Here is a 25647-nt window from a genome sequence, read left to right as displayed (position 1 = left end):
ATACACCACTGGCGTGCCTTACCTCTACCACTAGCTGGCCGGATTAACCTAACTAAGATGAATATTTTTCCTAAATTTCTCTGTTTGTTCCAAAGTATTCCGATTTGTATTCCTAAAAAAATTTTTTATCAATGGACCAAATCCTCACTGCATTTATATGGGACGGCAAAACCCCACATATTCGTAAGTCATTTCTACAAAGGCCCAAAAAGTTAGGAGGTATGGCCATGCCTCACTTTCTTCACTATTATTGGGCTAGCAATATCAAAAATATCATAATGTGGGTCAGGGATGGTGCAGAACCTCCAGTTTGGGTAAAATTGGAATCTTTTAAATTCAACCTCCCATCCTTAATCTTGACCCCTTTACCACTTAGTGCTGGCTCCTTTGAAAATCCTGTAGTTACCCATACATTAAAGATCTGGGTATAGTTTCGCAAACATTTTGGGTTGCAGAACACTTCACTTCAGGCCCCTATTTTTGCAAATCATCTTTTCACCCTCCTCTATGTCAGACCTGGTTTTTCGGGCCTGGCATGGGAACGGCATTTGAGTTGTTAAAGATTTATATAGAAATGGGAGTATTTGCATCATTTGAACAACTGTCAGAAAAGTATGTTCTGCTACGCTCCCATTTTTTTTCGGTACCTTCAGATTAGGCACTTTGTACAAAAAGGCTATCACCCTTTCCCAGAGAAACCTCCAAGTACCCCCTTATATGTTCTTTTAGAATTTAATACTAGTCTCAAAGGTGCCATCTCCTGGATATATGATGTAATAAACACTATTATGAAAAAAGTATTCTGATTCTGATTAACCCACAATCTCCTACTACGATAACCTAACCCAAATAACGACTGGGATAGTTCATAACCTAATTCTTTCTTGGTTGGAGCAGAACTGTAGTAATCTAATTAAGAATCAGTTTAAAAAGATAAAAATGAGTTTAATTTTTTTCCCTTGTCTGCGTTTATGTAAATGAGGTCGTTGTATGTCTGTCGCATATTTACTTGTACTTGATGTCATTTCGGAGGATGGTGGGGTGGGTGGGTGGTGGGGGGGGTTGGAGACATGTTAGGGAGCAGGGGAGGAATGGGGAAAATACTGGATGTATTTCATATGCTGTTTTAGTGAGCTGCAAAATGCAAAATTCCAATAAATATAAATGAAAAAAAATTACAAATCAATGGCTCCTTAAAAATCCACACCCCTGCTGTCATAACGGGTGCTTGGTGGAAACTGAAGAGCTGCAATGCAATGATTGCAAGACTGATTTATAGAAGGGTGTCAACTGGGTGTCCAGGTAGCGTAGCAGTCTATTCCATTGCCTACCAACACAGGGATCGCCAGTTCGAATCCCCGTGTTACCTCCGGCTTGGTCGAGCGTCCCTACAGACACAGTTGGCCGTGTCTGTGGGTGGGGAGCCGGATGTAGGTATGTGTCCTGGTCGCTGCACTAGCACCTCCTCTGGTCAGTCGGGGGTGCCTGTTCGGGGGGTAAGGGAATAGTGCGATGCTCCCATGTGCTACGTCCCCCTGGTGAAACTCCTCACTGTCAGGTGAAAAGAAGTGGCTGGTGACTCCACATGTATCGGAGGAGGCATGTGGCAGTCTGCAGCCCTCCCCAGATTGACAGAGGGGGTGGAGCAGCGACCAGGACGGCTCAGAAGAGTGGGGTAATTGGACGGGTACAATTGGGGAGAAAAAGTGGGAACCCCCCCCCCAAAAAAAAATAAACAAATAAATGCCAGATATCTATAACATTTAAATCTTTTCAAAAGGATGTTATAGAGGAGGTCATAGCACTTCATGAAGCTGGGGCCGGGTTGGTAGAATCAATCTGAGTTGACTATCAAAAACCATGTAAAACAATAAAAAAGTACTTCATATATATTTTGACAATATTTTTGTTTAGGTTTTCATTTGGAATGTAGTTCAGCCAGGGGGGCATAATATTCTAGAATTCTGTGGCAGTTGAAAGAATGAAGAAGGACCAGATTGTTATAAAACATTAGGATGTCATTTGGATTGGTGAATGCCCACTGCCTAACCAGCCACTGACCTCACCACACTTCACTGGCCACAACACAATGGTGGCTGATATTTTCGGGCTCTTGGAGAACTTGGTTGGAGAATACAGTGGCTCTTTGTTGACCGTCTTTAGCTCTGTCACACTGAACAACAACACAGCAGACCACCGTTCACCGCCGATTTGCTCATGTCAGGAAAATTTAATCTGAAATGGCCTTATGGTTGCTGATATCCCGCAGTGTGTGGGGGACTATAACCAAATGCTGTCTTCTTCTTCTTTCAGCTTGTTCCCTGTTTATCAGGGGTCGCCACAGCAGATTGTACAGTTTCCATCGGTACCCTGTGAGGGCACAGCACCAATGGTGGCCGTTGTTAACCTGGGCCTCAACTGATCCAGTATGGTCTTGTCAATCCGCATACTGATTTGGGAAAATGTTACGTCGGATGCCCTTCCTGACACAACCACTAGGCCTATGGATGGGGGCACAGGTAAAGCGCTGCATGCCATCCCAGTATTCATGGACTTGCGCTCATGCCTTTCGCTATATAACCAAATAAATTGTTCCCTGGGTGCTGCACAGTGGCTGCCCACTGCTCCTAGCTACACATCTAGGACGGGTTAAATGCAGAGCAGAATTTCCCCACGGGGATAAAGAATAAAATATTTTAAAAAATGTCTAACTTAACCAAACAAAGAGTGTCTACATTGGCTGTGCTTACCCACAATACTTCATGTTGGGGGGTTTGTCCATGCGTACGGCAAGTTTGATGCGGAGCTCGGTGTCCTGGCTGTTTTTGGGCACTACCATCCTGTGGAGCTCGGCCTGTTTGGACCCATTGGTGGTGGGATTCAACACCACCTGGTGGACAGAAGACAGAAAAGCGTCCTTGATGCATGCTCAATAATCCAAGTATGAAAATCAAAGAGGGTTGAATCAGTTCATCTGGACACAACGTTTATTGAGAGATACGTTTCATTACTCATCTAAATATCCTCTTCAGTCTCACCTGACTGCAGGTGTCCCCACCCTTATAAACAATACAGTACAATATAGTTGCCTAATGACCGAAACCAACAACCAGTTTCATATGCAAATATGGGTGTGATCATTGATCATGTGTACTAGCCACAGAGGATTGGGGATTGTTGCAATCACAACACTGTAAGATGGCGACAGATGTATAATGACCGAAACAAACGACCAGTCTCATGATCAAATATGGGTGTGCCTATTAACTACAGTTTCGATGGCCCTGAGTATTAGTCAGAGGGTTGGGGAATAGTTGCAATCACAGCATTGTAAGATGGTGACAGCTTTACTCTCAACCGAGGGGGGCTATCTTGTTGTTACCTTCCAACAATCAGATATAGTGAATTTCGGGACTCCTCAACATGGAACATTTTATATAATACTGACCCTGACACAAACTGTTTTGCTCAACTGAAACAAGATTCTTTTGGCATATCTGATTACTACCATGAGAACTACTTTAAATCCTCTGTTGACCTCCAAAAAATGAAGAGGGACTTTTCCCTTCTTCATATTAATGCTCGCAGCCTGCTAAAAAACTATGATACTTTATGCCTTTGTTTGGCCAACCTCGACTTCTCTTTTAATGTAACAGGGCTAACTGAAACCTGGTTGACTAAAGACAATGCTGATTTGTATGAATTTAACAACTATAAGCATGCACATACACATACATACTTAAATATAGATTCAGAGATGATCAAATCGGTGAGGGTGTCTCCTTATATCTCAACCCTGGCCTGGTCTACAAAGAAAGATATGATATTGAAAATTATTTTATCCTTTCTGCTGAGGCTGGGATTGTTGAAACCCACCAGAGCATTACTGCATATATCTACACACCACTTAGCTCTAGTTTGTCTGTATTTCAACACTAACCTAGCAAATGTTCTTGATATTATTTCTAAAGAAGGGAAAAACTGTTATCTAATTGATTTCGATATCAATATTGTAACTGTAAGACTAATAATTTAATTAAGGACTTTGACACAATGTTCTCATTATTTTCATCCTATGATTACAGTACCAACCAGAGTGACAAAGACCTCTGCCACCCTGATAGACAATATATTTACAAATGTGTTGGGTAAGAACATGAACTCGGGATTTCTGTGTATGGATATTGCTGACCATTGCCCGATCTTTTTAACAATATTCAAGGAACACGATAAGCCTACATTTACACTATATCCCAAATATAAACCACAAAAAAGCCAAAGAAGGCCCATTTATTTTTGTCATTGTACAGTTGTTCGGTTACAATGAACGTGTACTCTGCATGTAACGATCCTATTGTATAGGAGCAGTGGGCAGCTGCAGCGCCCAGGGACCAACTCCAGTTCTTCTTTCCATTGCCTTGCTCAGGGGCACAGGCAGGAGTATTAACCCTAACATGCATGTCTTTTTGACATGAACCTTCAACGAAGCAAATATAGCGAACTTCAGATTAGCGGTTAGCAAGTATCCATGGACAGATATCCTTCAGTCTGTACAGCCACAAAAGGCTTTTAACTTTGTTTTCAGAATGTATCTCCAGGCCTATGATCTGTGCTTTCCCATTGTACTGGTGTCTCCCAAACTTCATCATAAACTGACCAAACCGTGGAAAACTTCATCCACCACAATGAAATCCTTGAATACTAAACACAGACTGTACAAAAATATTAATCTTGCCCAATTTAAAAATTATATAAATAAATTAAACCACATTATCAGAGGAGCTAAAAAACACTAGCTTTTTCTTACAAGTTGGTCCACTTTTGGCCTCCAAGACTACCTCCTACCAACCATAGTCCTCTTCAGTTTATGAATTCTCCAATCCATTATCATTTTCATTTCTAACCGGTTACAGAAGATGAAGTTCAGGAGACCTTAATCTGAAAGATTCTTCTCCAGGTTATGGTAGCATTGACGGAAAACTACTGATAGCCATTCATGAGTACATTGTGAAACCTCTATCTCACATTTTCAATCTCACACTGGAAAGGGGAATTGTTCCTCTTGAACTAAAAATAGTCAAGATTATTCCTATTTATTAAGACAATAACCCAGTCGTTTTTAATCATTATAGACCCATCTCCATTTTGCCTGCTAAATCTTAATGAGTACAATATTATATATAAACATCAGTATGGGTTTAGAAAGAAACATTCAACATATGTGTCACTTATACATCTAATTAATGAATTAAACAAAGCTAGATATATAAAGGAAAACACTATAGGTATTTTTTAGACTTATCTAAGATATTTGACAGTTAATCACCATATTCTTCTTCAGAAGTTTTCACATCTTGGGAGTTAGAAGCAATGCACTGCTCTGGTTGACCAGTTACCTTAAAGACAGACAGCAGTTTGTGTCCTATAATGGAACCACTTCTCCTTTTCTTCCCATACTCTGTGGCGTACCACAAGGCTCAATTATTGGGCCCTTGTTATTTATATTATTAATAATGACCTCCCCAATGTTTCAGACAAGCTGTCTAAAATTTTATTTGCAGATGACGCAAGTGTCTTCTATTCACATAAAGATCCTGACACCATCATTAAGGTGTTAAATGAAGAACTTAATAAGCAGTCAATTTGGTTTAAGTCCAACAAACTATCACTTAGCATTAAACTTAACATTCCCTTGGACAGTGTTTTTTTTTTGGATATGTGTGTTAGTTTGGATATGTGTGTTCTTGTAGTTTTTGGCTGTATTTTTGTTTTTGTGTTGCACTGCTGTGGGCTGGGGGAAACAGCATTTCGTTTCATTTCATGTACGCAAGCACATGAAATGAAATGACAAATAAAGTGTTCCTGATTCCTGATTCCTGAAAAAAAAGCGTAATCTTTTCTGGTCTTAAATCAGGGATTTTTAACTCCTCATTTAAAATTGTAAGTGACAGCATCCTCATAACTAATGTGTGTTCAACGCAATTCCATAGCATTCTGCTTGACGAATCCTTATCTTCGAAACCTCATATCAGAGCCATAACCATGAAAATAGCCAAGAGTATTTGTATACTAGGCAAAATCTGTCACTTGATCAACACTGAGGTAGCCACTATGTTATATTATTCAATGGTTTATCTGTATATCAATTATTGTAACATAGCGTGCGTTAGTACTCATCAGACCAAACTTGAGCCCATATACTGTCTTCAGAAATGAACACTAAGAATAATAAATTGTGTACATTGAAGACATTACTCTCAGCCTCTATTTCTTCAGTTAGGTGTCCTCAGTGTTTACCAAGTGAAACATCTCCAGATTCATTTCTTTGTTCACAGTTCCTTAAAAAGAACCCTCCCCCCCTTTTCTCATGACAAAATTGTATACAATTATCAATTTCATACTTACTCCACATGTGGTTCTTCTCTACTTAACCCCCCCCCCATTCCCATACTTCCCAATCTCAGTTTAGAATATTCTACCGAGGGCCCAAAATTTGGAATTCTCTGCCTTTATATTTTTTGAATTTAACTTCACAGCAGTTTAAAAGAACCCTGAAATCACTTCTCCTGCCTACCAATATGTTCCAGATGGTCTGCCTATATATGCTGGGTCCAACCAATATTTTCCTTTGTGATATAAGTCTAAAGGCCTTTATGAATGTCACTTGTTTAATTTGTGTTTATTTTCTCCTTTACCTTTCTTGTCTTATGAAAAGCCTAAGCCGTATCATGAGTGTGTGTTCTTAGTCTGTTAATGATAGTCTCTGTGTATACTTGTACGTATCATGAATGAGTGTTCTTTATGTTTGTGTGTGTGTGTGCGTGTATGTGTGTCTTGTGACTATGACTGATTCATTGTACTGCCGTAACACGGGTGTTTATGGGCTGCGTTGTCAGGCACTGTGCTGAACTGTGTCTCCGTTTCTTGCCATGTCTGGAATTATTGATAGAAACATACAAATTGTGCATACCACATTTCTGTGATTCCTGTAGTATGCTGCCTAGAGAATGCCACTTTTCAAGCCACTGGAGGGTTTTTGGGCAATTCTCCTTCACATTCTTTTTTGAATTATATGGTGTATATTTTCGTTGAAATGTTATATGTGTAAATAAAATGAAATGAAGCGGCCCGTGGGCCAGGTTCGGCCCCCGAGAGCCAAGTGTGTGGCCCGCGTCGACCCACTGGCACTAACGCACCTGTCATAACATGTGAAATAAAGTGTGTGCTGCTCCACTTTATTCTGACTTCACCCCACACTTGACCTATGCTGTAGAAAGCGTAGACGTAGCAAAACTTTTTAAAGACCTCTGGCCTTTCCTGGGACCTACAATGCTAGACGTGTTAATTTATCACTTACTGCTGGCACTGTTCCCAGCAGCTTTAAGAAAGCTGTGGTTAAACCTCTACTTAAGAAACCGCACCTCGATCCAGGGTCTCTTAATAACTATCAACTATTATTTTCTAGAGAGAGAGAGTTGTGCATCAACAACTTTCCACTCATATAGAAGAAAACCATCTATATGAACCACAGAACGTTGGATCAGTTCATCTGCACACACCTTTTATTGACAGATACACTTCATCATCATCTAAATGACCTCTTCAGTCTCAGCTGACTGCAGGTATCCCACACTTATAAACAATAGTGACTGCAGGTGTCCCCACCCTTATAAACAATACAGATGCATAACGACCGAAACCAATGACCAGTTTCATATGTAGATATGGGCGTGACCATTAACCAGAGTTACAATGGTCATGTGTACTATTCAGAGGATCGGGCAATGTTTGCAATCACAGCAATGTAAGATGGTGACAGATGTACACTTAGCCCCCCCACCCCCCGGTTCAGGGATGGTCGTTCCCTCCTCACATATATGGCCTCTTTGACTCCCCATTCAAACCAGCGTTCCTCCCTATCAAGGATGTGCACATCCTCATCCCTGAAAGAGTGGCCACTGGCCTGTAGATGGTGTAGACTGTGGAGTCCTGGTCTGTACATGGTGTAGACTGGGGAGTCCTGGCCTGACGTGTTAGACACTGAACCCCTACATGCTCCTGATGAGCAGGTTGGCACCTTACATGGCAGCCTCCACCATTAGTGTGTGTATTAATGGCTGAATGTGAGGCTTGCATTGTAAAGCGCTTTGAGTAGTCTGTAGACTAGAAAAGCGCCATATAAAAATGCAGTCCATTTACAATTCACCTTGTACACACCATCCATAGTGTTGTGAATGTGGTGTTCATTACTGCCTGCCAACAGGTTCAGAATAGATGCTAGAAACTTAGAGAAAGTTTCTCTTCTCCTGTGTGTGTGAATAATGATATGTGAGTCTCCCTGTGTGCATGTGCAGTCTGTCCTGTCAGGTCTACATGGTGATAGTGGTCACGTGGCTCAGGTCCCAGGCTGTTCCGGTGGCGTCTGGACACTGCTTGGCATCCTCCTCATCATATTCTTCATAAATGTTATAATTCCATTATAACTGTGTTATCCTCTTTCAATGTTGTATTGTGTAAATTGTGTAAACACAATATCATTGCATGTTGTGCGTCTTGGGAGAGAGATCCTCCTCTGTTGCTCTCCCTGAGGTTTCTTCCTGTTGTTTCTCCCTGTTAAAGGTTTTTAGGGAGTTGTTCCTTATCCGACGTGAGGGTCTAAGGACAGGATGTTGTGTTGCTGTAAAGCCGCTTGAGGCACATTTGTAATCTGTGATAATGGGCTACACCAGGGGTGGCTAACCATGTGCCATGGAGAGCCATGTGTATGCAGGTTTTCATTCCAGCCGGGTTCCACACCAGGTGATTTCACTGATCAGCAACCCTTCAACCAAAGAGGAAGAATGTATCGGTGAAATCACCTGGTGTGGAGTCCAGCTGGAATGAAAACCTGCATACACATGGCTCTCCATGGCAACATGGTTAGCCACTGCTGGGCTATACAAATAAAATGGACTTGACTTGACATGGCATGATGAGATGTTTTGGCTCTGATGTTCCTGACAGCATCAATGAAATCCCTCCATCCATCCATCATCCAAACTGCTTATCCTGCTCTCAGGGTCGCGGGGATGCTGGAGTCTATCCTAGCAGTCATTGGGCGGCAGCCAGGGAGACACCGTGGACAGGCTGTCAGTCCATCACACAGGGCATCAATGAAATTCAGCTCTGAGTAAAGTTTGAATATTTGTAGCCTCCCACAGCCAAAAGGACTTGACAGGACTTCACTCATCCACATGGACATTTTGTCACTCCCACAGACCATACAAACACACGAATGCTGTCTGTCTCCACACACACACACACACACACACACACACACACACACACACACACACACACACACACACACACACACACACACACACACACACAAGACTTTGGTTAAAATGCTCAGTTAAAGTCGGGATAAAAGTAGTCTATTCAGTTTGACGAGTGGACAGCTGGAGACTGAAAAGTTCTGCCCTGCTGTATGTGATCAACTAGTGGGTGCTGGAAACTACACAAATAAACAAAAACAGAACAAGTACAAGACAGTGCAGACCTGAGGCTATTGTTCGTGGTGCCATCTACATGTAAAAGTCCTAACCATGTAAAGTTGCCATCTTCAGCCCTGTTAAGAGTGAAGAGAGACAACATAGTGGTATTCAGTGATCCAAACTGCTGTTCATGTACATCCAAAAAGAACCTTGTACAACAAACATGTTTGAAAGGCTACTGAGTCGCGGTCAGTGTCCACCATCGTGAGTTGATTACATTAGACTTTTTGTTGAAAATAGTATACATCCTGCAAGTTTTAGTATACTGTATTTTACTGAATTTTCCATATTAAAACCATTTCCATGTTGTACACTGAAAATGGGTATTATATACAGCAGACATAGTATGGGTCTTCAGACACGGCTACGGTCTTTTACTTTCCTGTTGCTGGTTTGTTTGGTGTTTGGTGTACCATCAGTGATGGTTGGTGTTTGGTGTATCATCAGTGATGGTTGGTGTTTGGTTTATCATCAGTGATGGTTGGTGTTTGGTGTATCATCAGTGATGGTTGGTGTCTGGTGTATCATCAGTGATGGTTGGTGTTTGGTGTATCATCAGTGATGGTTGGTGTTTGGTGTATCATCAGTGACGGTTGGTGTCTGGAGTATCATCAGTGATGGTTCGTGTCTGGTGTATCATCAGTGATGGTTGGTGTTTGGTCTTTCATCAGTGATGGTTGGTGTCTGGAGTATCATCAGTGATGGTTGGTGTTTGGTTTATCATCAGTGATGGTTGGTGTTTGGTGTATCATCAGTGATGGTTGGTGTATCATCAGTGATGGTTGGTGTTTGGTGTATCATCAGTGATGGTTTGTGTTTGGTGTATCATCAGTGATGTTTGGTGTCTGGTGTATCATCAGTGACGGTCGGTGTCTGGTGTATCATCAGTGATGGTTGGTGTCTGGAGTATCATCAGTGATGGTTGGTGTTTGGTGTATCATCAGTGATGGTTGGTGTTTGGTGTAACATCAGTGATGGTTGGTGTCTGGTGTATCATCAGTGATGGTTGTTGTCTGGAGTATCATCAGTGATGGTTGGTGTTTGGTGTATCATCAGTGATGGTTGGTGTCTGGAGTATCATCAGTGATGGTTGGTGTTTGGTGTATCATCAGTGATGGTTGGTGTTTGGTGTAACATCAGTGATGGTTGGTGTCTGGTATATCATCAGTGATGGTTGGTGTCTGGAGTATCATCAGTGATGGTTGGTGTCTGGTGTATCATCAGTGACGGTTTGTGTCTGGTGTATCATCAGTGATGGTTGGTGTTTGGTGTATCATCAGTGATGGTTGATGTTTGGTGTATCATCAGTGATGGTTGGTGTCTGGAGTATCATCAGTGATGGTTGGTGTTTGGTGTATCATCAGTGACGGTTGGTGTCTGGTGTATCATCAGTGATGGTTGGTGTTTGGTGTATCATCAGTGATGGTTGATGTTTGGTGTATCAGTGATGGTTGGTGTCTGGAGTATCATCAGTGATGGTTGGTGTTTGGTGTACCATCAGTGATGGTTGGTGTACCATCAGTGATGGTTGGTGCAGGTGAAGCACTCTCACCCGGCCAAGCTCTTTGTCTTCAAGAGCCAAGACTCCCGTACTCTCTGTGAACAGCTTCACTTTGACAGAAGGAAGGGGTTGCGTTGTGGTGAAGTCCCCCTGGGTCCCCCATCTGAAAGACACAAGGTTCCACTTAAATACACGCCAACCAGCCACCATGACACAGTGTCTCTCTCTCTCTCTCTCTCACACACACACACACACACACACACAGTACCTAAAACACAAATGACACAGTGCCCAACACACATACACACACACAAATGCACATGGAACACTTACTAAGGGCCAAATGTAGCACAGGAATGAATATGCAGTTTCTACACTATAATATAATAATAACAATATAATAATAATAATAATAAATCTCAGTGTGCAGCTACATCTACTGGCAGTGGTAACGTTAGGTACACTCAAGGAGGCCTGAATAAACCAGCACGAGGCTTTAGAAAGGCAGCATAACGTTCAACATTTACTCATAGCCAATCCCAGTTAAGATTTTACAGTCCGTGCGCTTGTACAGAAACAACAAAACAAACTGGCCAATAAACGGAAAGGAAAAAGGTTCGTCTGTGCTCGGTCAGTGTTCAGTCAGTGTCCGTCCATCCACCCGGGTAGTGTGAGTCTGTTTTGCACAGATCTATTGTAATATTTGCTAGTAATATTTGATTTGCTAATGTCCCTTACGGCTTTCCGTAGCGCCACAACAAAGTCACGTGATGTACGTAACAACGTCAGTCGGAATCCGGTCGGTGAATAAACACCCAGCACGAGAGAAGTCGTCCTTGCTTTATTAATGTTATAAGTTAACATAGCCAGAGGGCACAGATCATTACATGGTGTCAGAGTAGCGGAGTTTAAATACCCAATATGGATTCGTACGGCGTTCCAGCTCCACGGATGGACTGGGAATCGGCGAACTTACCTGAAGCATGGAGACGATTTCGACAAACAACGGAGCTAATGTTCACGGGCCCCCTGCGCGGGAAGAACGAAGAGGAGAAATGCAGCTACCTCCTGCTCTGGATAGGGGAAAAAGGGCGAGATGTGCACAACACTTGGACACTCAGCGGAGAACAAGCCAAGAAGCTAGAAACGTACTACGATAAGTACACTGAGTACATCACCCCCAAAGCAAACCCGATTTATGCCAGATATAAATTTCATGAAAAGATGCAGGGAGAGAGTGAATCCTTCGAACAATTTATAACTGAGCTAAAGCTCCTAGTCAAAGACTGTGGCTACCCAAATGCCGACGAGATGGTCAGGGACCGCATCGTGTTTGCCACCAACTCACCCAGAGTGAGAGAAAAGCTACTTAGCCAGGGAGCTGAGCTAACGCTAGAAAAGGCCATAGATGTAGCCCGCTCACACGAGCTAGCAAAGCAACAGCTAAAGTCTATGGGCCAGGGCAGCACACATGAAACGGTGCACGCAATAGGCAGAAAGACTTACAAACCGAACGCACCCAAAGCAGCTAACGCTAACTTCAGACAAAGGGAGGGTAACGTTAGCACCGCCGCTAGGGCGTGTAGCTATTGTGGAGGGCTACACGGCGCTAAAGCCACTTGCCCAGCTAAGGGTAAACAATGCATTAAATGCAAGAAGCTCAATCATTTTGCTAAAGTATGCAAGTCTAGCTCCCAGGGACAGACAAAGTACTACCGCGGCACAGTACATGCCGTCGGAGAGAACCCAGAAGAGTACACCACTGACAGAGAGCAGGAAGAACTGTACTTCGACAACATTACAGTGGAGAGCACCGCTGTGGGAGAACAGACAGAGCTGTACATAGACTGCATCTCAATAGAGAACAACGGAAAAAGCAACGAGCAGGCTTACGTAGAGGTTGGAATTGGCACACCTCCACAGAAGGTAAAGTTTAAACTAGACACTGGGGCACAGGCCAATACTATTCCCACCAACCTGTTCCAGGCGCTGTTCAAAAATGTGACACTGAAACCAGCAATACACAGACTCACTGAATATGGAGGAGGCGCGCTGAGCGTGAAAGGCACATGCAAACTCAAATGTAAGTACAGAGACAATGCAATGATGCTGGACTTTTACGTCATTGACACAAACGCCCCACCAGTCATGGCAATGAAAACATGCCGTGACCTAAACTTGGTAAAAATAGTGATGGCTGTGAGCGAGGAAAACAATGTCACATCACAGAGCATAATGGATGAGTATGCAGATGTTTTCCAGGGAATAGGAGAGTTCCCAGGCGAGTGCACCTTCCGCGTCACACCAGATGCAACGCCGGTCGTCTGCCCGCCACGCAGAATCCCCATCGCCCTACGCAGCAAACTGAGGGACGAGCTTGACAGCATGGAGAAAGGCGGCATAATCTGTAAGGTAACAGAACCCACAGAATGGGTGAACGCACTCGTCATTGTTGAGAAGCCAAAGACAGGCAAACTTAGAGTGTGTTTAGACCCCAGAGCTCTTAACAAAGTGATACAACGACCTCACTACCCCCTCCCCACGCTGGAGGACGCCACCACAAAGCTTGCTGGAGCTGAGTACTTTAGCGTGTTAGACGCGCGGTCAGGCTATTGGGCCATCAAACTGAGCACTGAATCCTCAATGTTGACGACATTTAACACAGTGTTTGGCAGGTATCGTTTCCTCAGACTGCCATTCGGAATCGTGTCCGCTCAAGACGAGTTCCAGAGACGCGTGGATGAAACATATGAAGGATTGGACGGTGTGACGGCCATAGTGGACGATATACTAGTGTTCGGCAAGACTAAAGAGGAACATGACCAGCGTCTCAGAGCGATGCTGAAGCGCACAAGGGAGCGAGGGGTGAGGCTCAACCCCGACAAGTGTCACATATGCGTGTCCGAGGTAAGCTACTTCGGCCACACGCTCTCACACGAAGGCATCAAACCAGACCCACACAAGGTGAAGGCGGTCAAGGACATGCAACCCCCACAGAACAAAGCAGAGCTGGAGACAGTCCTCGGCATGATCAACTACCTCGCCAGATTTGCTCCACACCTCTCACAGATAAACTCACCCCTCAGACAGCTTCTGAAACAGGACAGTGAGTTTGTGTGGGATGCAGTCCACGACAAGGCGTTCCAAGAGATGAAGAATCTCATTACACAGCACCCAGGTCCAGTACTCTCATATTTCGACCCGCAGAAAGAGCTGCGACTCCAAGTGGATGCATCCAAAAGTGGCCTTGGGGCTGTCATGCTCCAAGATGGCAAACCAATTGCCTATGCGTCCAAGTCACTCAACAGCACTGAAGAAAACTACGCACAGATAGAGAAGGAGCTCTACGCTGTGGTCTTCGGCTGCAAGAGGTTCCACGAGTACATGTATGGACGAAAAGTGATTGTGGAGTCAGACCACAAGCCTCTGGAGGCAATACTAAAAAAGCCACTGGCAGCAGCACCACCCCGGCTGCAACGGATGATCCTGGCGCTCCAAAAATACGACATCCAAATCATCCACCGCCCCGGTAAGGACATACCGGTGGCCGACACACTGTCACGCAAGTCAATAGAACACCACGACAGTGACCTACAGGAAGGGATGGAGGCCCAAGTGCACACAGTCCTCAGCAACATCCCTGTGAGCGACACAAGACTCACAGAAATCAAGCAGGAAACAGCGCAAGATCCACAGCTCACCGCACTCAGACGAGCCACACTCACTGGCTGGCCAGACACAAAGAAAAAGTGCCCGCCCAGCATCCAGGAATACTGGAACCACAGAGCAGAAATCTCAGAAATGGACGGTATCCTGTTCAAAGGTGAGAGAATCATTGTCCCCCAAAAGCTTCGCAAGGACATGATACAGCGCATCCATGCCAGCCACCTTGGCGTGGAAAAAAGCAAATGCCGAGCAAGAGACTTACTGTTCTGGCCTGGCATGGGGAAACAGATCGAGGATGCGGTAGCAGACTGCAGCATATGCCAAGAACGGCGCAGCGCAAATGCAAAGGAACCAATGATGTCACACGCCATACCCGAGCGGCCGTGGCAAGTGATAGGCACAGACCTATTCACATGGAACTCACAGGACTTCATAGTCACTGTGGACTACTACTCCAGATTCTTCGAGCTAGAAAGACTTTACAGCTGCACCTCATCTGCCGTCATCATGAAGCTGAAAGCAGCAATGGCTCGACACGGAATCCCCGAGACTATCATCAGCGACAACGGTCCGTGCTACAGCTCTGGTGAGTTCCGCAACTTCTCACAGACATGGGGTTTCTCACACACCACCACAAGCCCCCACTACCCACAGAGCAACGGCCTCTCCGAGAAGACTGTCCAGACGGCCAAACGCATCCTGGACAAAGCCAAAGCTGAGAACAAAGACCCCTACATGAGCTTACTGGAGTATCGCAACACACCGGTGGACAACCTGAAATCACCGGCACAGCTACTGATGAGTCGGAGGCTGCGGTCCATTCTCCCATCAACAGCAAAACACCTGCAGCCACAGATCGCCAGTCAGGAGGATGTTCACAAAAGGAGAGAGGTATGTCAACAGCGCCAGCAGGCATACTACAACCGAACAGCCAAACCTCTGCCCCACCTGCCCGCAGGCACACCAATCCGCTTCCGGCAGGAGGATGGATCCTGGAGACCTGCAACTGTGGAAAGACCAGCGAACACAGAGAGGAGCTACCACATCCAAACCAAAGAAGGTCAGATCTACCGACGCAACCGTCAACACCTGCGACAAAGCAGAGTGAACACTCACACTACACACACACACACTTCACAGCAGACTGTTACCAGCGCTAACAACAACACACAAGCCCATCAGCAAGAGCATGCTGAACCTCCAGACACGAACAATCAGCGACAACCAGACACACAGCCTGGTTACACCACGAGGTCAGGTCGCACGGTCAAACCAAGACAAATCCTTGACTTATGAATGTAAAAAAAAAAAAAAAAAAAGATGAAATGTTATTACGGTGTCACATTTAGACAGGGAAGGAAATGTTTTACACTACTTTGTTGCAGTCCAGTTATATAAGAGTTCCATTTTCATATTCTTTCTTATTAAGATTGTATTCGTTTATAAACGTGCTCAACGTGGTCTGTATCTCTGCAGAGAAAGCAGCACTTTTCAGAAAAAGGGAGATGTAATATTTGCTAGTAATATTTGATTTGCTAATGTCCCTTACGGCTTTCCGTAGCGCCACAACAAAGTCACGTGATGTACGTAACAACGTCAGTCGGAATCCGGTCGGTGAATAAACACCCAGCACGAGAGAAGTCGTCCTTGCTTTATTAATGTTATAAGTTAACATAGCCAGAGGGCACAGATCATTACACTATGAGTAGCAGAGACGCGTGTATCCCTTTGCCTGGACACACGATGGCGCACAAGCTGAACAGCCCCACCCTGCACCGGCTGGCCTTCCCTCTGCTCCGCGAGGCTCACTGGTCTGGGTCTGGGTCTGGGCCCTGGCTCGCCATCTTGTTTCAGAACCCAGCCTGCATGCAGCAGCTGTTGTTGTTTTAAATTAACATCTCGCTTTTCGAACTTTGGTCGTGTATCTCCACACTGTACCGTATAATACTTGTTCTCTGCCTATGGAAATATGAATTCAGTCACACAATGACGCCACACATAACGCTGTGTAGAGGGCCTAGCTCAAAGTAGCTTAGCATCTAGCTTATGGCTTTCAACACGACACAGCAACATTAGTTACACTATTTTAAATAATAAACGATGAAATCAAACATTAATTCCAACACACACCGTCAGTCTGTCTCCGACTGGGTTTGAGAGTCGCTCACATACTTAAAGACGCCCAATGTTGCACACAGCTACAAAATACGCTACCTAGCATAAGAAGCTAAGCTAAGCTATTAGCAACGGGACTCCGCGTTAAACTCGCCGGGGCTTCGCTCGGTAGCGCACAGAGGAAGAGACGGCGCTCCGGGGCGGCCTAACTACGCTCCTCAAGCGCGTAGAATCCAAACACCCTACTGGTTCATGGACTTGAGAGACAGCATAAGCCTAACACAGCGTTCACCACGGCCACCTCTCCGCCCCGGCCGTCCGCATTTAATCCAAAGAGGAAAAGGAGAGCGAACCGCAGCGAGTATGCGCCCTCTACTGGTGAGAACGGTGAACTACATGGCGTTAACGCCATGTAGTTATAGACCATCCATGACTATAATACATCCATGTTACAGACACGCTGTCTTGTGCAAATCACGGGGGTTACACACACACACACACACCCACACCCACACCCACACACACACAGATCAGTTTCTTTGTCTTATTATATTATATACACACACACACACACACACACACAGATCAGTTTCTTTGTCTTATTATATATATATACACACACACACACACACACACACACACACACAGATCAGTTTCTTTGTCTTTATATATATATATATATATATATATATATATATATATATATATATATATATATATATATACACGTTTCCCTTTTATTTGTTCAGGGTGTAGTTCTGTATATATTTTTTCCATTTATTTCTTCATTCACTGACAGGCACAACAGTCAATCAACTTATTTTGTTCCACCCACTAAATCTGACTTATTAAAGCAGAGACGTAAGAGTTTATTTATATAGGACCTTTTAAAACAAAGTTGCAAAAAGCTGCACACGATACAGAAAAATATAAACAACATACATATACAGTTATACACGGAAAAGTAAAAATAACAGCCCCATTACAGGGAAGGCAAGTTAGTAGAGAAGGGTTTTGCAAAATTTTTAAAGCTGTTTACAGACTCAGTTGATCTTACAGAGGGGGCAGACTGCTCCAGAGGGACGGGGGCCCTTACGACAAAACCCAGACACCCTTGGATTTGCAGAGGCAGCGGGGTATACATAAGAGACCCTGGTTGAAAGATCTGAGTGGCCTAGAGGTGGCGTAAGGAACCAGAAGTTCAAAAATGTATAAAGGGGCAAGACCATGAAGGGCCTTATATGTATGTGATAAGCAGTATTTTGAAGTCTATTCTATAATTTACAAAGAGCCAACGAAGAGATGTGAGGATTAGTGTATGTAGGATTTAAAATCGGTACTGGCTAGCAGCCTGGCTGCAGCATTTTCCAGTAATTGTAGGACAGGGCTGCTTGGCTGAGACAGGAGAAAAGAGCATTGCCGCAGTCAAGGTGTGAAATAATTAGGGTGTGGATTAGTAATTCAAGATCTCTGGTTGATAGCATTGATTTGATTTTTGCAATGTTCCAGACTTGGAAAAAGCAGGTTTGCACAAGCTCATTTATGTGTAGGTTGAAATTCAGATTTTGGTCAAAAAGTACAGCCAGAATTCTTGAGGAGGGTTTAACTTTGGTGGCCAGGGAGCTGATACAAGGTTTCACTTCCGAGACAAACTTATTGGGACCAATAAGGAGAACATCACTTTTTCTGAGTTGAGCTGAAGCAAACTGAGTGACAGCCATTCCTTAATAGCAGCCAGGCAGTCATAAAGAGTACCAATATCACTCATATCACTTGGCTTATCTGATAAATAAAGCTGATGTCATCAGCATAGCAGTGGGGAGAGATGCAATTTAACTAGCTAACCAGATTGCTTAGAGGTAACATGTAGATTGGGAAAAGGATGAGACCAAGGATTGAACCCTGTGGATGTCCACAGAGTAGAGGCTCAGTAGAGGCTGCAACAGAGGGCGGTCCCCAGTCATCTTTGTTCTCCATGCCATTGGACTCTGGCCACCCCCTGCCAAGGACTGTGTGGGGTTGTAGGCGCATCAGCCACTCTATGTAAAAAGCTGTCACGCACAGGCGCCCTCCCATTATGCGGCTCCAGGATCAACCTCTATGCCCACCTGAGGACCCAGAGGGACACAGAGGTAAAAAAAAAAAGTCATACTTCACCCCGAGTGATCGCCGATGATGATGATGAGAGACTCAAGCAATGTCTTTACGCCAGACATCATTTCCCTTGCTAGCATTCTTGCAGCGTAGCCTCCAAGCCTGGCTCCCCCGCTGGAATCTTCATGTTGACACCATGCTCACATAGATCCTCTGCCACTGATCGGGAGTTGTCAAACAACTTGATTTTTCCATCCTTCTCAAATATTTTCAGTCTTGCAGGAAAAAATACATGACTTGATCTTTCTTTCCTGAAGTTGTTGTACTTGTTTGTACTTTGCTCGCTCCTTAAACACTTGGGTAATGAAGTCTTCATCAAAATATATATTTTGGATATTCACCTGAATGTCCTTCTTTGCCCAGGCAGCTTGAAGCATCCTTTGCCTTTGTCTTTGGGCTTTGACTCATGTTGTAGTCTTGCAAGCGGACAATTATAGACCTAGGACATTTGTTGTGCCCGGTGTTTATCCTCAATTAATTTGTTTAATTTTTAGTGAATTCACTTTTAACAATAAACCCAAAAAAACAGACCATTTTCGATCTGCTTGGACTTGTTATGTTGTTAACTGCTGTCTACAGACAATTCTATGTTCCATGTTAACTGCCATCTACATACCTTTGCATGCTACTGCCATAGTGGCGCTGGACGAACTGTATGGCGCCATTAACAGGCAGGAGAACTTGCACCCTGAGGTCATTTCAAATGTGGCAGGGGATCCACTGTAACCTGAAATCTGTGCTATCAACAGATTTCATTGTTATAATTTCATTTAGCAGACACTTTTATCGAAAGTGACGCACATCTGAGAGTTAAAACAACACAAGCAAGGAAATACAACACAAGCAAGAATCTAGTCAGGAGACAACAACGCCAAGTAAGTGCCAAAACACTAGGTTCAAGTCTGATAGGACATGGGTGTCAACAGGAAGTGCAGAAAGGCAATGCATAGGGTGTATAGAAGCTTTTTTTGTTTTTTTGTTAATACCATCAAGTGTGCAGGTGTTGGAGAAAAAGCTGGGTCTTTAGCTTCTTTTTAAAGATGGAGAGGGACTCAGTGGATCAAATGGAGTTTGGTAACTCGTTCCACCACTGCAGAACTACAGAAGAGAAGAGTCTGACTAGTGACTTAGGGCCCCGTTGTGGCTGAAGTGCCAGGCGACTTTCACTGGCAGAGCGCAGTGAGTGGGACTGAGTGTGAGCCCGAATGAGGGAGTTCAGGTAGGCGGGAGCTGTTTTACCTGCTGTTTTGTAAGCGCGTGTCAAGGTTTTAAATTAGATGCGGGCAGCTACTGGGAGCCAACGGAGGGATATGAACAGCGGAGTGACATGTGCTGTTTTGGGTTGGTTGTAGACCAGATGCGTTGCCACATTCTGGATCATTTGCAGAGGTTTGAAAGTGCATGCAGGGAGACCTGCAAGTAAGGAGTTGCAGTAGTCAATGCGTGATATTACAAGAGCCTGTACCAGGAGTTGTGCTGCATGCTCAGACAGGTAGGGTCTAATTTTCCTGATGTTGTACAGGGCAAATGAGCACGACCAAGCAATTGAGGCCACATGAACTGTGATGAGAACTACTCTGCCCAGCATGCTGTGTACGTAAGAGGAAGGGCACGCAACAATATGTTTTAGCGCGGTTCTGTACTGGGGCATTCTGGTATTGTTCTAATCTGGACTGGAAGTGGATGGCTGAATAAAGCACGGTATTAATCGCGACTCCCTTGCCTGTGGAATATGCACATGAAATGAACCATAAAGGTTAGTTGGTCATCAGTCATGAAACCCAGGTTTCGGGCAGACTTTGTGGGCATGAGTTGGGTTGATCCGAGCTGGATATTGATGTGTTGTTGTAAGGAGGATGGACTGGCTGGGATGACAAGGAGCTCAGTCTTAGATAGATCAAGCTGAAGGTGGTGTTCTTTCATCCATGCAGAGATATCAGCAAGGTATGATGATATCTGTGCTGAGACCGTGAAGTCATCTGGCCAGAATGATAGGAAGAGCTGGGTATTGTCAGCATAGCAATGGTATGAGAAACCAAGTGAGGTGGTATATATTGAGAAGAGAAGGGGATCGAACACTGACCCTTGAGGCACCCCTGTGGATAAGCCATGTGCTTTGGATACTTCTCCCCGCCAAGATACTCTAAAAGATCTCCCTGAGAGGTAGGACTTGATCCAGTGAAAGGCAGATCCTAAGATTCCAAACTCAGTGAGTGTGGAGAGGAGGATTTGGTGGTTAACCATGTCAAAGGCAGCTGACAGATCTAGCAGCAATAAAGCTGAGGACTGACAGCTCTAGCCAAATGCAGTAATTCCATTAGTGACAGGAGTGCAGTCTCAGTAGAGTGACCCCACTTAAAGCCAGACTGATTCAGATCATACAGATTGTTCTCAGAAAGCAATTCAGAGACTTGGTTAAAGACAGTGCCCTCAAGTATTTTGATAGAAAGGGTAGGAGTGAAACTGGTCTGTAGTTTTCAACCTGGGCTGGGTTGAGTGTAGGGTTCTTGAGCAATGGGTGACCCGAGCTTGTTTACATGCAGCAGGAAACACACTGGTTGTAAGCGAGGAGTTGATGATATGTGTGACAGCAGAGTTAAGTGCAGGGGAAATGGTCTGTAGGAGGTTGGATGGCATCGGGTCCAGTGGACAGGTCGTGGGATCAGAGTCCAGCAGAAGCTTGGAGACTTCCTCCCCGGTCAAGGGGGAGAATGAGGTGAGTGAGGCGCTGTTAGCTGGCGGCAGCAGACAGGGTTGGTCAGGCTCAGAGAACTGGCTACTGGTGGCAGAAACCTTATCAGTACAGTATGAGGCGAACATGTCAGGAGTGAGCAGAGTGGAGGTCGGAGGAGGAGGCAGATTGAGGAGTAAGTTGAAAGCAAAAAACATTTTTCAAGCATCAGTGGCGCCACAGATCTTGTTCTGATAGTAAGTGGTCTTGGCTGTTTTTAATCTGTAATATGTCACCAGAGGCAATAAGACTCTACCAGTGTTACTCGATGATCAAGGCAGCTTACAGGTCTATTGCATGGCCTCACACTGGGAAATCTGACCACCTGTCAGTGCTCTTGCTTCCTGCCTACAAGCAGAAAGTGAAGTGCACGCAGCCCACTTTGAGGACAGTACAGTGCTGGACTACAGAACACGAATCCAAATTTCAGGGATATTTTGAATCAACAAACTCATCAATCTTTTTTTTTTCTTTTTTCCTTTTTCTCCCCAATTGTATCCGGCCATTTCATCACTCATCTAAGTGACGTCTTCAGTCTTAGATGAGTGGAGAAGTGTTTCTGTCAATAAACGCTGTGTCCAGATGAACTGATTCAACTTTCTTTGATTTTCTTACCTGGATTATCCAAAGGAGTTGAATCAAGTGCAACTGGACTTGGTATATATCCGTGAAGACGTTTCCCCTCTCATCCAAGATGCTTCATCAGTTGGTCTAGTCAGAAAGGCACGAACTGATGAAGCGTCTTGGATGACAGGCGAAACGTCTTCTAGGATATATACCAAGTCCAGTTGCACTCGATTCAATTCCTTTGGATAACCATGACCTGGATGAATGAGAACATTCACAGACATCTTACCTGGATTATTGAGGATGCATCAAGACAGCAAACACATCAACATATCAAGTTAACAGGAACCACAGTTTGGTCCAACTTATATAAAACATTGCCTGCCACATCTATATAGCTATCATATAAACTTAACACAAAAAGTAAGGAAATGTGTGTTTGGTAGATTATCTCTTTGTTGTAACGATGCTTCTTGGCAATAAATCTTCTATCAGGCAGCTGATGGGCAGCACCTGGGGTACCAGAAGCTCAAAACAAGAGTCAATAGCAACAGCAAAATAAGCTGTTTGGCATTGGCAGAGAAGATTTGACAAAATTTTCATGGGCGCAACCCACATACTCAGCTCTGCTGCTCATCCCACAGATGCATGTTCCTTACTAATGTGGCCCCATTTAAAAGGGAAATAAACAGGCTTTCCAACGGTAAAAGATTTATTGCCAAGAGTTGCTACAACAAAGAAATAATCTCCAAACACACATTTCCTTACTTTTTGTGCAAAGTATATACCATATAGTTAACATATTAAATATATTATATTATCCTACATATAACCTCCATTCCTGAGTGAACTGAATCGCTGCATGTTTGTCATATTTGGTGTTCATATTACAGGAGCTGCGAGACCTTTAAAAACAAAAAACCTTCTCTAACCTCAAAACCAGTTCAAACTGCTGTTAACAATGAGTAAGGCTGGATTAACACCCAGTAATAACACGTTTACTATGAAGAGAATCTCTTCTCCAGTTAAAGGGATTTATATGGCAGGAAAGCCTAAATTGGTGGAAGAGGCAAACTGTCACCAAGTCACAGTGGAGCACTTCAGTGACTGACATCACTGGAGATGTGATTTGCAAAAAAATGATAAGACTCAACACCAAACATTCACATTACATGTTAGGACATGTTAAAGTGAATACTGACTGAAGTGAATGTGTAACTCACTGTGGTCTGTAGGCTTCGGCCTGGTCCGTCTGCAGCTTACCACCTCCTTCCACCTCCATGGTGCAATAGACGTTCCGGTTTGGTGTGACAGACCTCAGACCCTGAACTTCTATGATCACAATCTGAGGAGAGCAGAGGATGCCTTCACATATGCAGAGAGACAGAAAGATAGGAATACAGAAATACAGAATTATAGAACTCTAGAAATACTGATCCCAGAACACTGAATTAGTTCATCTGGACACAGAGTTTAGTGGAAGAAATGTTTCATCACTCATCTTCGTGACTTTGCCAGTCTCCATTGACTGAAGTATCCCCAACCTTATGAACAACCTTATGAACAAAATCCATGACCTCAATCACATGTTGGAAAGTGGACTCATCTAGATGCGATGTAAACAGATGCAGGCCAAGAGGATGGCACAACACAGGAGAGCTAACACGTCAGGCCAGGACTCCACAGTCGACACCATCTACAGGCCAGTGGCCACATCCTTGATAGGGAGGCACTCTGGCTTGAATGGGGAGTCAAAGAGGCCATCTATGTGAAGAGGGAATGACTATCCCTGAACCAAGGGGGGGCTAAGAGTACATCTGTCACCATCTTACAATGCTGTGATTGCAACTATTCCCCAATCCTCTGTGAATAGTACACATGACCATTGGGACTCTGATTAATGGTCATGGCAATTTGCATATGAAAGCGATCACTGGTTTGGGTCGTTATGACACTGTCTTGTTTGTAAGATTGGGGATACCTGCAGTCAGTTGAGACTGACGAAGTCCCTTAGATGTGTGATGAAATGTTTGTCCCACTAAAGTTTTGTCCAGATGAACTGATTCAACGTTCTGTGGGCGCACACTATATTGCTCTGGCTGTGCCGGGGATATTGCTGTGACTTGTACATTGGGGAAACTAAACAGACTCACAGACACCCCCATCCAAGCCAACCTAACGAGATCTCTCCAACTTGATCTCAGTCTTCCTCTCCTCCGACCAATGAGGTCCCGGACCCGCAATCACCACAGACATAGACTCAGAAGCTGGCTAAATCGTTCTCCTCATCAGCCTCCCCTTCACGACCAACTCCCAATAGCCCTCTGCGGCGCACTCACAGCGAATCTCCATTGCATCAACCACCTCCGTATCCAAGACCCAAAACTACCATCAGAGACTGGACCATGGCTCATCTCCAATGTGCTCTGAAGAGGAAAGGCATTCCCCTTCTGTTGCTCTGACAATAAAACAAGGTTGCTTCAACTTTATTTGGCATCCAACCAACACCCCAGCCACAACAAACTCCAAGCTTCTCACACTTCCGGAATCCTCCCTAAAGCCACCCACCTCCAGGATCGTCACTCACGCCTCCTCCTCAAGGGCCACAGCCAGCACCTGTGGCAGGAGCCAGGTTGTAGGTCCCCCTGTTGCTGCTCCCTCTGCGTCTGACAGAGGGTGTTCAGCACATCTTCTTTTTCTTCCCTGTGCTTGCTTCCCAAAACCCCCCCGCACATACATCCTTTCATCCCATCATCCACCCCTCCACCCTTCCTTCAGCCGTACAGAGCAACATGCACATACATCCTTTCATCCCATCATCCACCCCTCCACCCTTCCTTCAGCCTTACAGAGCAACATGAACATACATCCTTTCCTCCCATCATCCACCCCTCCACCCTTCCTTCAGCCGTACAGAACAACATGCACATACATCCTTTCATCCCATCATCCACCCCTCCACCCTTCCTTCAGCCGTACACAGCAACATGCACATACATCCTTTCCTCCCATCATCCACCCCTCCACCCTTCCTTCAGCCGTACACAGCAACATGCACATACATCCTTTCCTCCCATCATCCACCCCTCCACCCTTCCTTCAGCCGTACACAGCAACATGGCTTCTGCTGTTTCTAATTTGCTTTAGGTTGTCCGTCGTGTCCGATGATGACAATCCTGCCTCTGTCACTTGTGAGTCTTCTTATGGCTGTAAAGCCCAATCCGCGATCCACAATGTCTGCCACAGACAGAACAGGTGAAATCACTGACTGGGGGTGTAGGTGTGGTACTGGCTTCATGTCTCTTCAGGCGTCTTCTGGTCCGTCGATCACCGCGGTCCTTCTCAAGGTTTTGCACCCCTTGTTGACAGAGCTGCCG

At 44.6% G+C, this 25647-nt stretch overlaps 1 protein-coding gene across 2 annotated transcripts in view; it reads right to left on the bottom strand.

Annotated features, from left to right (window-relative positions):
- The window catches only part of cadps2 (Ca++-dependent secretion activator 2), a 238848-nt gene that overhangs the window by 159871 nt on the left and 53330 nt on the right, over positions 1–25647 (bottom strand). For both annotated transcript variants that reach the window (XM_056281254.1, XM_056281255.1), the window contains exons 6-8: positions 23494–23615; positions 11089–11200; positions 2751–2890 (exon numbers count right to left, since the gene is read on the bottom strand). In XM_056281254.1, the coding sequence (XP_056137229.1) occupies positions 2751–2890; positions 11089–11200; positions 23494–23615 (374 nt within the window). The remainder of the gene's footprint in view (positions 1–2750; positions 2891–11088; positions 11201–23493; positions 23616–25647) is intronic.

The sequence above is a fragment of the Lampris incognitus genome, chromosome 6 (genome assembly GCF_029633865.1).
Source record: "Lampris incognitus isolate fLamInc1 chromosome 6, fLamInc1.hap2, whole genome shotgun sequence".
NCBI lineage: Eukaryota > Metazoa > Chordata > Actinopteri > Lampriformes > Lampridae > Lampris > Lampris incognitus.
This window is presented reverse-complemented; position numbering and strand designations above follow the sequence as displayed.